The following is a 12,500-nucleotide window of genomic DNA, read 5'->3' as shown; positions in this document are numbered from 1 at the left end:
TGAGGATGAGTGAGTGTGAACTGATTTATTGGCTCAGTAATTAGACAACGATGGGCTTATACTCATGAGGCAAAAATGTAGCAAAGATTCCCCTATATTTTATCGTTCTTCTTTTCAAGTAGGTTTATTTCTATAGCCTCTCAAAAAATTAAATATTGTCCATCAAAAAGTTGTTACTGGTCACTTTAAGTTGTAACTTATTGGAGGAGTGTAACGAGCGAATACCAGTAGAGACCAGTATACTATTCTAACTGATCAGTCATGTACTTAAGACATAAGGGGAAGTCGTCGCCCGATGTACGTGAAGGAATTCGGAATCCGGAATCCGAAATCCAGACTGATGAAGACTTTAGCTGCGCAAGACTGTATCAGCTGAAGCTTCTTAATAAGACACTGTGATAAGCCGTAAAGTAATGTGTTACATCTGTCCAGCTTACAAGTACGTAATAAAGGTAATAAAGGCATGAAATATCAACACAAGGAAGTATTTCCTTATACGTGAGTTGATGTAAGTTGACTTCCCCAATTACGCTTTCAGGACGAAAGGAAAATCTCTGGATAGCATGAATGAGACCGTGGACTCCACTGAAATTTCGCACCGATGTTGTAGGTGTAGCGATGTCTTTGACGGACAGGTGGAGAGCTTTTGACGTCTGTTAACATACACGCAAGAACCTTGAGCCCTTTCATTTGACATTAAAGACAACATCCTTATAGCCCCTTCCATCCGGTCTGTCGTGGAGATTGAAATGGCACGACAAATACCTCTCTTTTTCCGAAAAAAAAAACCAGTCCTTACTTAGCGTAAAGCCATAAACTAAGCCAAACTTTGACGCTCGTGCCACTTTAAGTCTCCACATAACTGACTGAGATGCATACTCATGATCAAGCATCGACATCCACAAAACTGCGATGCACGTTTTACTGAATTAAGAGACGAGTCCCAAATATAAAGAAACAAAAGTTGTTACCAAGAGGTGACTACTTCAGGCTGGAAATGAACAAATAGAAAGGCATTACTATATCTCTCCCCCGTGGACAAGAAACTAAATTAATTTATGGAAAGAAGATTACTTCAAGCCAGCAAAGATTTCGAGTAGAGAAAAGTCGATACACCAAGATTATTTAAAATCAAAGTTATTGCAAGAAATCGACCTTGGGTGAAATACCCAGCACTGTAGTCAGTTACGGGTGTAAGGTGAGTCACTCACCACTTTATTATGTGCAGCACACCAAGCTCCGATGGTTGAATTATCATTTCGAAGCCGAAGACGTGCCTGGCTTGCACGAGATGAGACGTTTAAGCTACTTGAGGCAGTTATTTGATTATCGCCAATGCGGCCGTCTTCCATTCCAAACGGAGAATTGCACTGACCGACACCTGAAAAAAATTCCTTCTACTCACTAATAATGATTTCAAGAGATCCAGTTCCCACTGTATTGACATGAATCCAAGTTAAAGTACATTACTTTTTTTCTTCTTTTAACATATAATCATACCAAAGACCACATGTTGGCCCTAACTAGTGATCCCAAGAGGCATGTTTTAATATTGCCATAGTCAGCAATGTTTTTATTTAGGTAAATGACATTTTATAATTAATTTTGTAAGGAATATATTGAGGTGTCTGAAAACTTTCATCAGTAACTTTTGATCATGAGGATTCAGTTGTTGCAAATTTCAACGATAAAAGTGCATGTCAAAATCGACACCTTTTTGTTTTAGTTGGTCATTATTCTTCACCACAAAAAACAAAAGGGTATCAACTTCAAATATTTAATCAACTTAACAATACAAGTTAAAAGACATCTATTGAATCAGAAAAAGAGGCGTAATTTGAAGCATATTTGCCTCAATTTAGGTAACATATCTAGCATCACTGCAGTTAACATTGTATGCCCCAAACCAGACAATAATTGTTAAATGACAATACAAAGGAGCACTGTTAGCGGGATTCTGGAATTCCAAGCATCCCAAGCCTTTAGCAGATAACATTGTATTTCCTCCAACAACTCAACTTGGTATTTATGGTAGATAATCAGATTAATTCATCTGCTTACCTAATCTTCTCTTACAGATGTAGCCTCGAAAATTAGAGCAAGACGATGTACTCCATGTTCCATTCACAGTATCGGGATCAATAACTGTACAATCAAAGATCAGTGCAGATAAACCTCCCATTGGTGGTTGGTTTGCCCCCCAATTCTTATACTTGACAACCGACTTATCGGTCCACTCATATCGCCCCTCTACTTTGCGGTCATTTAATCCAAGCCACACTTGTCTGGAGACTCTCATGTCCCTCAACTGCTTCAGGATGAACACCTGTTCTGCTTCACTGGTAATGCTGAGGAGTTCGGTGGATAGATTTGAAGACATGCAGATGTTCTCAGCGCTTCGCCAATCTTTATACTGAGCTCCATGGACATTGAACTTGTAACAGAAATCCCGAAAATTCCTCCAGTTAACAGGACAGATGTTGCGACCTTAAAATGAATACAGTGATAAACCAGCGATCATTTCACTATTTTAAGATTTATTTTTATATTCATGACATTGGTTCACAAGTTTAGTATAAATATTGTCAAGTGAGCCTGCGCCACAGGCGAGACCAAACCTCTGGTTCGGTCCTTCTGCGAACCAGTTGCGAAATTCTTGTTCTGGGCCTCTAGCAGTGTAACGGGATTTGAGTACGCGCCATGATTGGTCTGTTAAGAATAACAACTGTTTGACAAGACTGGTAATAGCCAATCAGGATAAAGGGAAATTTGAAACGCACTTCCGCTGGTTCGTTGAGTCCGTTAGGGGTCCAGAACAAGGATTTCGGCGCTGCTCCGCAGACGTTACGTACCGGAGTTAAATTACGTCTGCGACGCAGGCTATTCCCGCTATGGAGTACAAGAAACAAAACGAGATACGTCAACTGCCCGTCGTAATCAATCGTGGGGGACCCACTTCCTAAAACAATGATGTACAGAAGCATAATCCATCTTTACTCTCGACCCCAGAGCTCTTCTCTTGACTGAGGGAGAGAAGAGCTCTGGGGAAACCTGAAACAAAGTGTCTTGTCATTGGTTTTCGTGAAGAACAATCAAAAGCGTCTTTAATTGGTGCATTCATGTTAGCACGAGGAGTGAGCAGGCACCGAAAGGTTCAAATAGCCAAGTTTTGCCTATAAGAGCCCTACAGCGCATGTTCTCCGACATAGAGTTTCCCAGAGCCTTGGGTCGATCCGAGGCTCTGGTTACGAGAATGAATCCATCTTATTATATCTCTCAGATGATCGTTCAATTGAGGAGCAAGTCACATTCTACTGCACGGCCTACTTGACTTCAGTTCATGATGTGCTTGACTCCATTAAAAGAAAATTTATATATTTATGAAATGAATGTACTGTATGTACTAAAACTGTGGAGGGCGTTAAAGGCGCTCTGTAATTTGCGACCTTCACTCCGACTAACCGTTGCTATTCCCCTTTGATCGAGCAACTCGCGCGGGATTTTCCACGAAAATAGTGTAATCCGTTACAGGAATAACTGAACTAATTAAAATCATCTTTTTTGCGTTCTATTAGTCACTGTTTTAGCATATTCTCAAACAGCTATTCACCTGAGTGACTGCAGTGGCTGGTGGCCATGGTGGATATTTAATTACCGCGCCACTTAGCGGTTCGGTAAATATCCACCACAAGCCACCTCCACTTCGGTAAATAGTTGTTAAATATTTACAGTGCGGGCTGTAGTTAAAAAGGAAAAAGTGTTCCTCCCAATTATCTGAACAATTTAAGTAACTGTATTGTGGCTTCATAGCTCAGGTGATAGAACATCGACCGGCATCACAGATGGTTCGCTATGGATTCGAATCCCGTTGATGCCAAATGAATTTTTCATTGTCTCTTATATGAAAAATCCTCAACGGGATTCGAACCCATGACCTCTGCAATGCTGGTGCAATGCTCTTGCAACCAATTAATATTTCCGGTCACCAGTTTTGTTTTATCAGCTCATGCGAGCAGCTGAAGTATTTTGTGTGTGGCTTACGTGCGCGAACTTAGGTGATCAGAAGATACATGCAAAACATAGGAAGCACGATAAAGTCGACATACCCTGAACTTTCTCGCAGATGTAATAGTGCTCTGAGTCACAATAGTCGTCATTCCAAAATCCTGCTGACACACCCGCGTACACTGCAACGCAGTCCTCCACCCCACCAAAATCATTCGGCTCCTCGGTTGCCCAATGAGTATAATTGACAAGGGAATTATCACTCTCCCAACTATAGATCCCTTCCACCGCTGAATCACTTAATCCAATCCAACTTGTCTGATACAAAGTAAAAAAATTAAATTGTACTGACTGTCTGCTGAAGTACATTATATATTAATTTTATTTATCCAAATGTATAGCACTTCATATACACTTTTTTAAAATATTATAAAAAAATATGGATGATGGAATTCTACGCATATCTCAGACATTTTCTGTAGATGTGCACTTATTTTGGAGCATTAAATCTGTTTTCTTATGGTTTACCTTATTATATTTAGAACGTTTACAATAAGTCTGTTTTATTTCGCGTTAATTTCCTTTATTGGGAAGCAAATTTTCCTTCAAATCGCGTAAATTTCAAGAACGTTCATTAACACCAGCGAAAATTTCCTACAAAAAAGGTAGTTTAGAGTTGAAGTTGATTAAATTCTCGATAAAGGTAAATTTGGGCATCTCGTTCGAACTTTTTGTTTTTGCTACTCTTAAATCGGTGGGCTGTGAAGTAAAATTTTCCGCAAAAAAAAACACTCTAAAAAAAATTAATTTTAAAACCGCTTAAATCGCTTTTCTTTGTTTCCCGCCATAATCTGCGCGCGAAAAATGATTGACGTATCATGTCAATCACACGTGAAAGGATTGGGTGTCAATTGACAGCCTTCATAGCACGTGCCAGAATGCTGATTGGCTCAACATAACTGGCTTTCAAGTAACTAGGGGGCGGAGTTATTCAGGAGACCGTGAAAAGCACGCGAAATCTTCCAGCTCGATTTTCTAGGGGTTTGTCTTCACGCCAAATTACAACTTCCCGGACCTGCTGTCCCGAAGGGTATTGCTTACAAGTTTCAGTCGTAATAGATGATTGTACTACCCCAAATACCGTGTGAGGAATTTTTCGTTTGCCTTCGAAGCCTGATTCTATGACACTTTTTCTGCCCAAAGTAAGTATGAGATGAGAGTTTCGAATTAGGTGCGTAACATTTCCTTCAATTCTTAACATATTAAAATTTATTACACGGTATTGAAGTCCATTTATCTGTGACTAAGATACAACAAAGTGCGGTTATTTTCGCAATAAAGTGAAGGGACAGGAGTATCTGTAGCAGACTAGGTCGTTCTGAGTTTGAGGCCTCAAAAGTAAAGAGCAATATTAAATACCAAAAAATTAAAGCTTTATTGAAATAATTAGATTAAGATAAGATAAAGACGTTTACTCGACACATTCTCGCATTAAAAATGATTTACAATGTGCTTACAAGGTTCGGAAAGTTACAAAAAGCCTTATTGGGACTGGGTTTAAAAAAAAAATTAAATAATATAAAACCTACAAGAGTTACACAAATTTCAATCATAACTACTGAGAAAAGTTATGCTAAGAATTTATTTTTTAAAATTTAAACATTTAACAATTAATTTTAAAAGATGTTGCGTTTGCCATTAGGACAGTACTAGGAAAAAAGCTTCCCCTACAACGCTCGGTTCAACATTTAAAAGACGTCCAAGCGGTAGAGTTTCTAAGGGAATAGTCATGGGCAATAGACCTTATCGGGGTTAGATGTGTTGACAAGGGTCTGCCTTTGGTAATTTTATCGAAAGCCCTCATACAGAGTTCATTGCGCCTATATTCAAGTCTAGCGATTTTAGTTGTAGGGCTTCCTGATATGAGGATCGAGGGTATGCGTATATTATCCTTAAAGCTCGCATTTGGACCCGATCTATTTCACTAGACAGATAGGCGGGAAGGGCGTTATGCCAAACCACGCAACAATACTCTGGGACGGAACGTATGAGAGCGACGTGGATAACAAGAAGGTCAGCCACATTGACGCCACCTCTACGTAGAAGACGGATAATGTGCAGACGCTTGGATGCCTTGGAAACAATCATACAGATGTGCTGATTCCATTTGAAATTGTCCTGGATAACCAAACCTAAAACCTTGTCCGAACGAACTGTTTCGACTACTTGTCCATCAATTCGTAAAAGGGTTAGCTGAGGAGTCGCTTTAATTAAAGAAACACACACGCAGCTCCTTACACTTTTTAGCATTAAGCTTCATCAGATTCATCGGAGCCCAGGAACTGACAGTGTCTAAATTAGACTGAAAGGCCGCACCACCATTTTTAGTAAGACGTTCCTAAATAGAAACATCATTTACAAACTTCCAGAGATTCGTCTCAGGAGTAGATATGAATAAATCATTGATCATGATGAGAAATAGGATAGGGCCCAGTTTAGTTCCCTGGGGTACCCCGGCATTGACTGGCAGACAATCCGAAAACGCTTCTCCAATTTTTATGCGTTGTCTTCGGTTTGAGAGGAAACTAATGATCCATGGTATGAGGTGGTTTAACCTTGTAGGGGATGCTATATCCCGTTGTTCTAACACCTGTATATATTCTATATGTACAAATCTTAAAATAAATAAATACATAAATAAATATAAGACATCGTCGAACAACTAAATCTACCAGTTTTCTAATCAGGACATTGTGGCCAATACGGTCAAAGGCTTTCGAAAAATCCAAGACGCAAAGGCGGAGGTGTTTATTAGGTGAATCTAGATAGGACAACCAGATGTGCATCATGTCAAGGAGGCAAAAAGCGGTGGATGTGCCTCTTAAGCAGCCAAACTGGTTAGGATCGATCCTATTCCTGATATCGTCAATCATCCACGTGACCGCAAAGTCCTCTAAAATCTTAGACAGACAGGGCGTAAGGGATATAGGTCTAAAATCACCTTCATTTGTAGGAGACTGGATCTTTGGGATTGGCGTAATGTTTGAATCTTTCTAAATAGCAGAAACAATTCCAGAAGCAAGGGATGATTAAAAATTGTGGTGACAGGTTCCGCTAATTCATAGGCGAATTCTTTCAGAAAAGGCTGAACTGCCAAGAGCTTCTTGCAAACTTCATGGGGTTGGATAGTTGGAACACAAGTCTCGGCCGTCAAGAAAGCTGGCATTGTAGTGGCATCCAAAGGTGCAATGTCCTCATTAACGGAAATTTGTTTAAGGTGTCAGATAACTCCATCTAATTCAGGACTTTACCATCACATTCCAGCGAGTAAGACGATGCTTTATTGGACCTGCCGGTCAGTCTGTTGACAGTACCCCACCACCCGCGCCAGTCGTCTTTCCTTAAATGCTGGACTTTGTTTTTTTTTTTCTTTGCTTTCTTCCCTTCTGCAATTTCTTGTTGTACGTTATGCCTTAGTGACCGCTACAGGGGCAGGTTTAGATTGTGAAAGGCTTTCTGTCGGTCATTAATTAAAAATTTAATGGCTGGAGTTATCCAAGGATTGTCACTATGGTTACACTTTAAGGTTTTCAGAAGGAATGCAAGATCCACCGCTCCAGTTAGCTGTGATGTAAAGGCAGCAAAATCATCGGCCGTTGGAGTGGAATCAAGTTCACTATACCAGTCATGTGCGGTTACCAACCTCCCAAAAATGGCAATACCAGACCGGGGGTACCGACGTACCAAGCGCTTAATGGGCTTTGCGCGTGTTACATTTCCCAAACTAGGTAACGATTGCACAATTCAATCTATTAGCTTAAATATGATATAAAGTTTGACCCTACTCTGAAAATAGCGGCGCGACAAATTCAATTTTTCGCGGACACGACATTTTCCTTTATATACCAAGACCTTAATCAATCAAAGAGAAAATTAAAAAAGAAAAAAAAAAGACAAATAAATTGACCGAATGTCTGACCAAGTGGCTGAATGATTTTCAGACACCACTATAACTGGATTCCTTCCATCTGCTGACCATGGCTGACTGATCAGGAAGACGGATATGACATGCCAGGATTGTCAAAATGAAGGCGTGCCTGTCACAACAATTGTCTGGGAATGTTTACATGAGAAAACTCTCCCCGGCGCGGGTTCTACACTGGGATGCAGGGTCAAGGAGGCGATTCTTATAAGAATTCACCCTAACAGCATCAACAGGGATAGTGGAATAGAAATTCCGGAAGCATGGATGCCCACGATCAAGAAACACTACAACAGGAGAACCATACGACAGCGGACCGCCGAAGGAACAACACTCCGAAACAGCGAGGATGAAAATGCACCAATCACAGCTTCTGAAAACCAACCAATCTCAGCGGAGCACCCTGCTTAAAAGTTGACGCGTAACCAGTAGGCCTCATCGCCTGATGAAGACTAGCAGTATGCAGTCGAAACGTCGCGATCTACATCACAAGTGACCACATCATGAGAAAAACGAGGATACTTTATTGTTATTAGATCCATATCGTGTTTATGTTGCAGGTTAAAATTGATTTTTAAAATTAAAGACTCCCTATCGAACAGTATGCATAGCCTCGCTCACACGAAACCTCCATTGACTGTCGTACATCAGGGGCACCCAACGATAATCTTCAGTGAAATATGAGTCAGAAATTAGAATTTTATGTTTTCAAAAACATTGTCTCCTTTTACAAAGCAAAAACCTGACCGAAGAGAGGAAACATAAGATTGTCCATGTTTTAATTTAACTTATGACTTCTTCGAAAGATATTCTAAGAAGCCGCTTCCGCTTATGAGCACGAGAATCGGAGAAATCGGCAGCAGTCTATCGTGAAAGTAAAAATGTCTGAAGGAAGAAGAAAAAGCACAATTTCTTCAGCAGCCGAGGAAGAGCAGGTTTCAGTTGTAGAGTTCGAAGAAGATAAACTAGACGCCAGTAAATATTGCCATTAATTTTCAGTCGAATGTTAATTCCAACGGTCTGTGTGTTGAAAAAAAAAAAAAAAACACACACACACACACACCCACACGGTTTACTCTGTTTTTGAATTTTTGTTTGTTTTCTCTCCCAAAAACGCACGTTAGCAATGAACCTTGTATTTTAAATTAAAGTCCAATTCGAGTAACTGTTAAATATTTGGAGGATAACAACTTACCAGCGTATTTGTATTTTGTATTTTGGATTCACGTTGTCCTTTCTTCAACCGCTGTCGAAGAGGTTTTCACGAGTTCATGAATTGTGCTGGTGAAATACCCGATATTAAAAGCTCCCAGTGCATTCAGCTTGATAATTTTCAACGTTAAAATATAATACAAATTAGAGACTCTGAACATATACCAGTTCAGAAAACGAAGGTTTGTAAAACACGAATAAACTTTTGTGTATTCGGCTTGATTCCTATTTGATGGCTATTGACAGGTGACAGTTCAATAACTTGAAGTGGCTTTTTTAGCTCCTACTGAATACTTCAACATCCGGCCGACCAAGGACATTTAAAAAGCTATGCAATTCAAGAAAAATTCACTGCCTGACGAATGAATTCCACATTAAATTTCACGTGAAAAACCGATATCGCACTCATTGCCTCGCGATTCGTGCGATATCGGTTTTTCGCGTGTAATTTAACGTGGAATTCCCTCGTCAGGCAGTGAATTTTTCTATATAACAGCAAGAGTAACAAAGGATCTACATGTAATTCCCTTGATCAGTATTTTCTTGGACACTCAATCTCAGCAGGGCCAGCAAGTTCCTGGAAACAATCTGCCGATCCACAGCTCTTCAAACAATTGGGCACTAGTTTTCTATCGTTACGGGCACTCATAATTTTAATTCTAGAAGTGTCGCAAAAACTAGTAACAGTAATGAGGGTTAATTGGGATTTTGTTTGTTTATTTCAATTTTGTTTTCTTGTTCGTCATGGGGAATACACTTGTGTATTTGTGGGGATGAAGTGCTCCATACAGGTCGCTCTTTGCTCCATATACTCACATGGTCAGCGGTCTTGGTAGAATGGGACCACAAGCAAGTGGCCTGGGGATTAGGACTCCAGAAGAGGATTAAAACCTCTCTGTGGCCTGGGGATCAGAACCCCATGAGAACAACACGATCTCTTCCTCAAATGAAGAATTATCCTTCATTGTCACTTTGCCTTAAATGAAGTATTATCCTTCATTTTGACCACTCTGTCCCAGGACTTGTAGTAGAAAATAAAAAGAAAAAAACTAAACGCAGCCCCTGAACAGGATTTGAACCCGGAGCACCCACTTCGAAGGAACTGTTTTTATCCACTTAACCACTAAAGATCAACTGACTAGAAAATGTGCCGATTATTTACCAAAACTAATTAGTATATACATAAAATCATTGCTGAATAATGGTTAAGTCTAAAGCTTGATTTTCAAATGGTTAGCTTTCTCTTGAAGTTTTGTAAGCGAGAAAGTTTTCACTGTGTAAGCTTGCTTCTTAGCGGGTGTTAATACACGTTTACAGCGGCACTTTTGGAAGAAAAAATTATTGACGTTAATTAAAAATGACATCCTCGCAGTTAGTGATGTGGTAGTCTAGTGGTTAAGTGAAGGGGTTATTAATTGCACGTTTCCGGGTTCGAGTCCTGCGTGTCCAGACATTAGGGTTCTGCTTTTAAAAGAAATATGTTCATCTCCCATGATCCCTATCAAGCTTTCAGTGTCCAAAATGAACGATAATACTTCATTTGGAAGAAAGTGACAATGAAGAATAATAGACCTAATCGGCTAACTCAATGTTGTACCCAATTCAAATCTCCCGGGATTAAGATTCTTTGTGTGTTGTATTTGCATGATAATGTAGCATTCATATGTAAATGATATGGAAATACTTGGAACAAAACGTTTTATTCCCAAAGGGTTTGAATTGGGTACAACATTGAGTTAGCCGATTAGGTCTATCCTTCAATTGAGGGAGAGACTTGGTTGATGAGAAGGATTAGGACCTCTCAGTGGCCTGGTGATCTGAATGTGGCCTGGGGATTAGGACCCAATGAGAGGATTAGGACCTCTCAGCCTGGTGATCTGGATGTGGCCTGGGGATTAGGACCCAAGGAGAGGATTAGGACCTCTAAGCCTGGGGATTTGGACCCAATGGTTATCCTTAGGGTCAACTTAAGTACTTTATCCCCTACCCCTGTGCCCCACATATTTTTGTTGTGTTTTTTCATGGCACTTGAAAAGGTAGCCTAGCAGTTTCGGATGAGCATATGGTTCGGTGGGAAGTTCTGAGAAGGTAACGTTCAGCTAGCAATAATTTCTGAAATAAAATTTCAGCTAAGAGTATTATATTAATAGTGTTATTGTTCCTTTTGCCTTGAATGTGTATATTTTATTGCTAATTGGTAGTTTTGTTGATTTAATCGTCGTTGATATATCGGCCGCGAATTCGCCATGTCGACGGTGAAAGACACCAGTGGATGACAGAGCAGTTGGGTCGCGATTAAGTGACGATTACAACTTGCAGATATATCCGAATGAAGTCCTCAGGGACGTTAGCCACGGAAGTCAGTTCGGAATCACTGGACTTCGAGTTTCATTTGCTTAAGTCAATGTTTGTACTGAGTGAGCTACATTTGGGGCTCCCTTGGGGGCGTCAATGCATTAATTTCTTCTTTGGATGAATTATGAAGGGGACGAAGCCTTTGCAAAATATTCCTCGGAAACATTAATTTTGATTCCTGGATAAGGTATGCATTTGCACCCTCGCGAGTCAAAATGCGAGTGCTTAGCAAGAATATAGTGTCTTTTCACCTAAAATTGAAAGCGCCGTGGAAATATATAAATACGAATAAAAATATTAAAGCATTGCGAGTGTATTTAAACTGCACGAGAACCATTTATTTACCTTCAGGCGCAATGAACGCAGCTAGGACAGTAGCGAAAAAAAAGCTTGAAAAAATCCATTACGGTCAAGCTTGAAATTTTCAGGCTGCTTTTGATGAGGATCGTCTCTAAAAAAATGACTTAATGATATTGTGTTGCGAACAGATCGTTTGCACTCAGGGTTTCTTCGATTTGAAAAAAAATATAGCAAATCGTGTTTCAGTTCAACCGAAGGACTACAAGAAAAGAAAGTTTCTTGCCAGAGGACACAAACTGATTTATGCTGAATGTGACATGCTTAGTTAGTTATTTTCCATGCTGCAGTTTGTGCATTCCTGTCATCCAGAAATTTCTCTAGATCTTTGACCATGTATGCAAACTAGGCGGAGGCTCATTCAACAGAGTCAAATGAATTTTCATCCCTTATAGACTGGCGATCAGCTCGTTCTTTATATGCTACGGCTACGAGATGGAACATTTTCATCGTGAACAAGAAAAGTATTTAGTTCAGTTATTTTAAGCTGCGCCCAGGATTAGAAGTTGGGGGAGGGGGAGGGGGGGGGGGGGGGCGGAAAAAAATTCCTGCAAGCGCTTGTTAGAAGAAAGAAAAAAATTCATGCAGA

At 40.0% G+C, this 12,500-nt stretch overlaps 1 protein-coding gene across 1 annotated transcript in view; it reads right to left on the bottom strand.

Annotated features, from left to right (window-relative positions):
* Positions 1-12,500, bottom strand: part of LOC137967385 (lymphocyte antigen 75-like) — a 242,690-nt gene that overhangs the window by 200,883 nt on the left and 29,307 nt on the right. The window contains exons 5-7 of the mRNA XM_068813925.1: positions 4,107-4,323; positions 2,062-2,487; positions 1,212-1,381 (exon numbers count right to left, since the gene is read on the bottom strand). Of these exons, the coding sequence (XP_068670026.1) occupies positions 1,212-1,381; positions 2,062-2,487; positions 4,107-4,323 (813 nt within the window). The remainder of the gene's footprint in view (positions 1-1,211; positions 1,382-2,061; positions 2,488-4,106; positions 4,324-12,500) is intronic.

The sequence above is a fragment of the Montipora foliosa genome, chromosome 8 (genome assembly GCF_036669935.1).
Source record: "Montipora foliosa isolate CH-2021 chromosome 8, ASM3666993v2, whole genome shotgun sequence".
Lineage (NCBI taxonomy): Eukaryota > Metazoa > Cnidaria > Anthozoa > Scleractinia > Acroporidae > Montipora > Montipora foliosa.
Note: the sequence above shows the minus strand (reverse complement) of the source record. Positions and strands in the feature narration are given on the sequence as shown.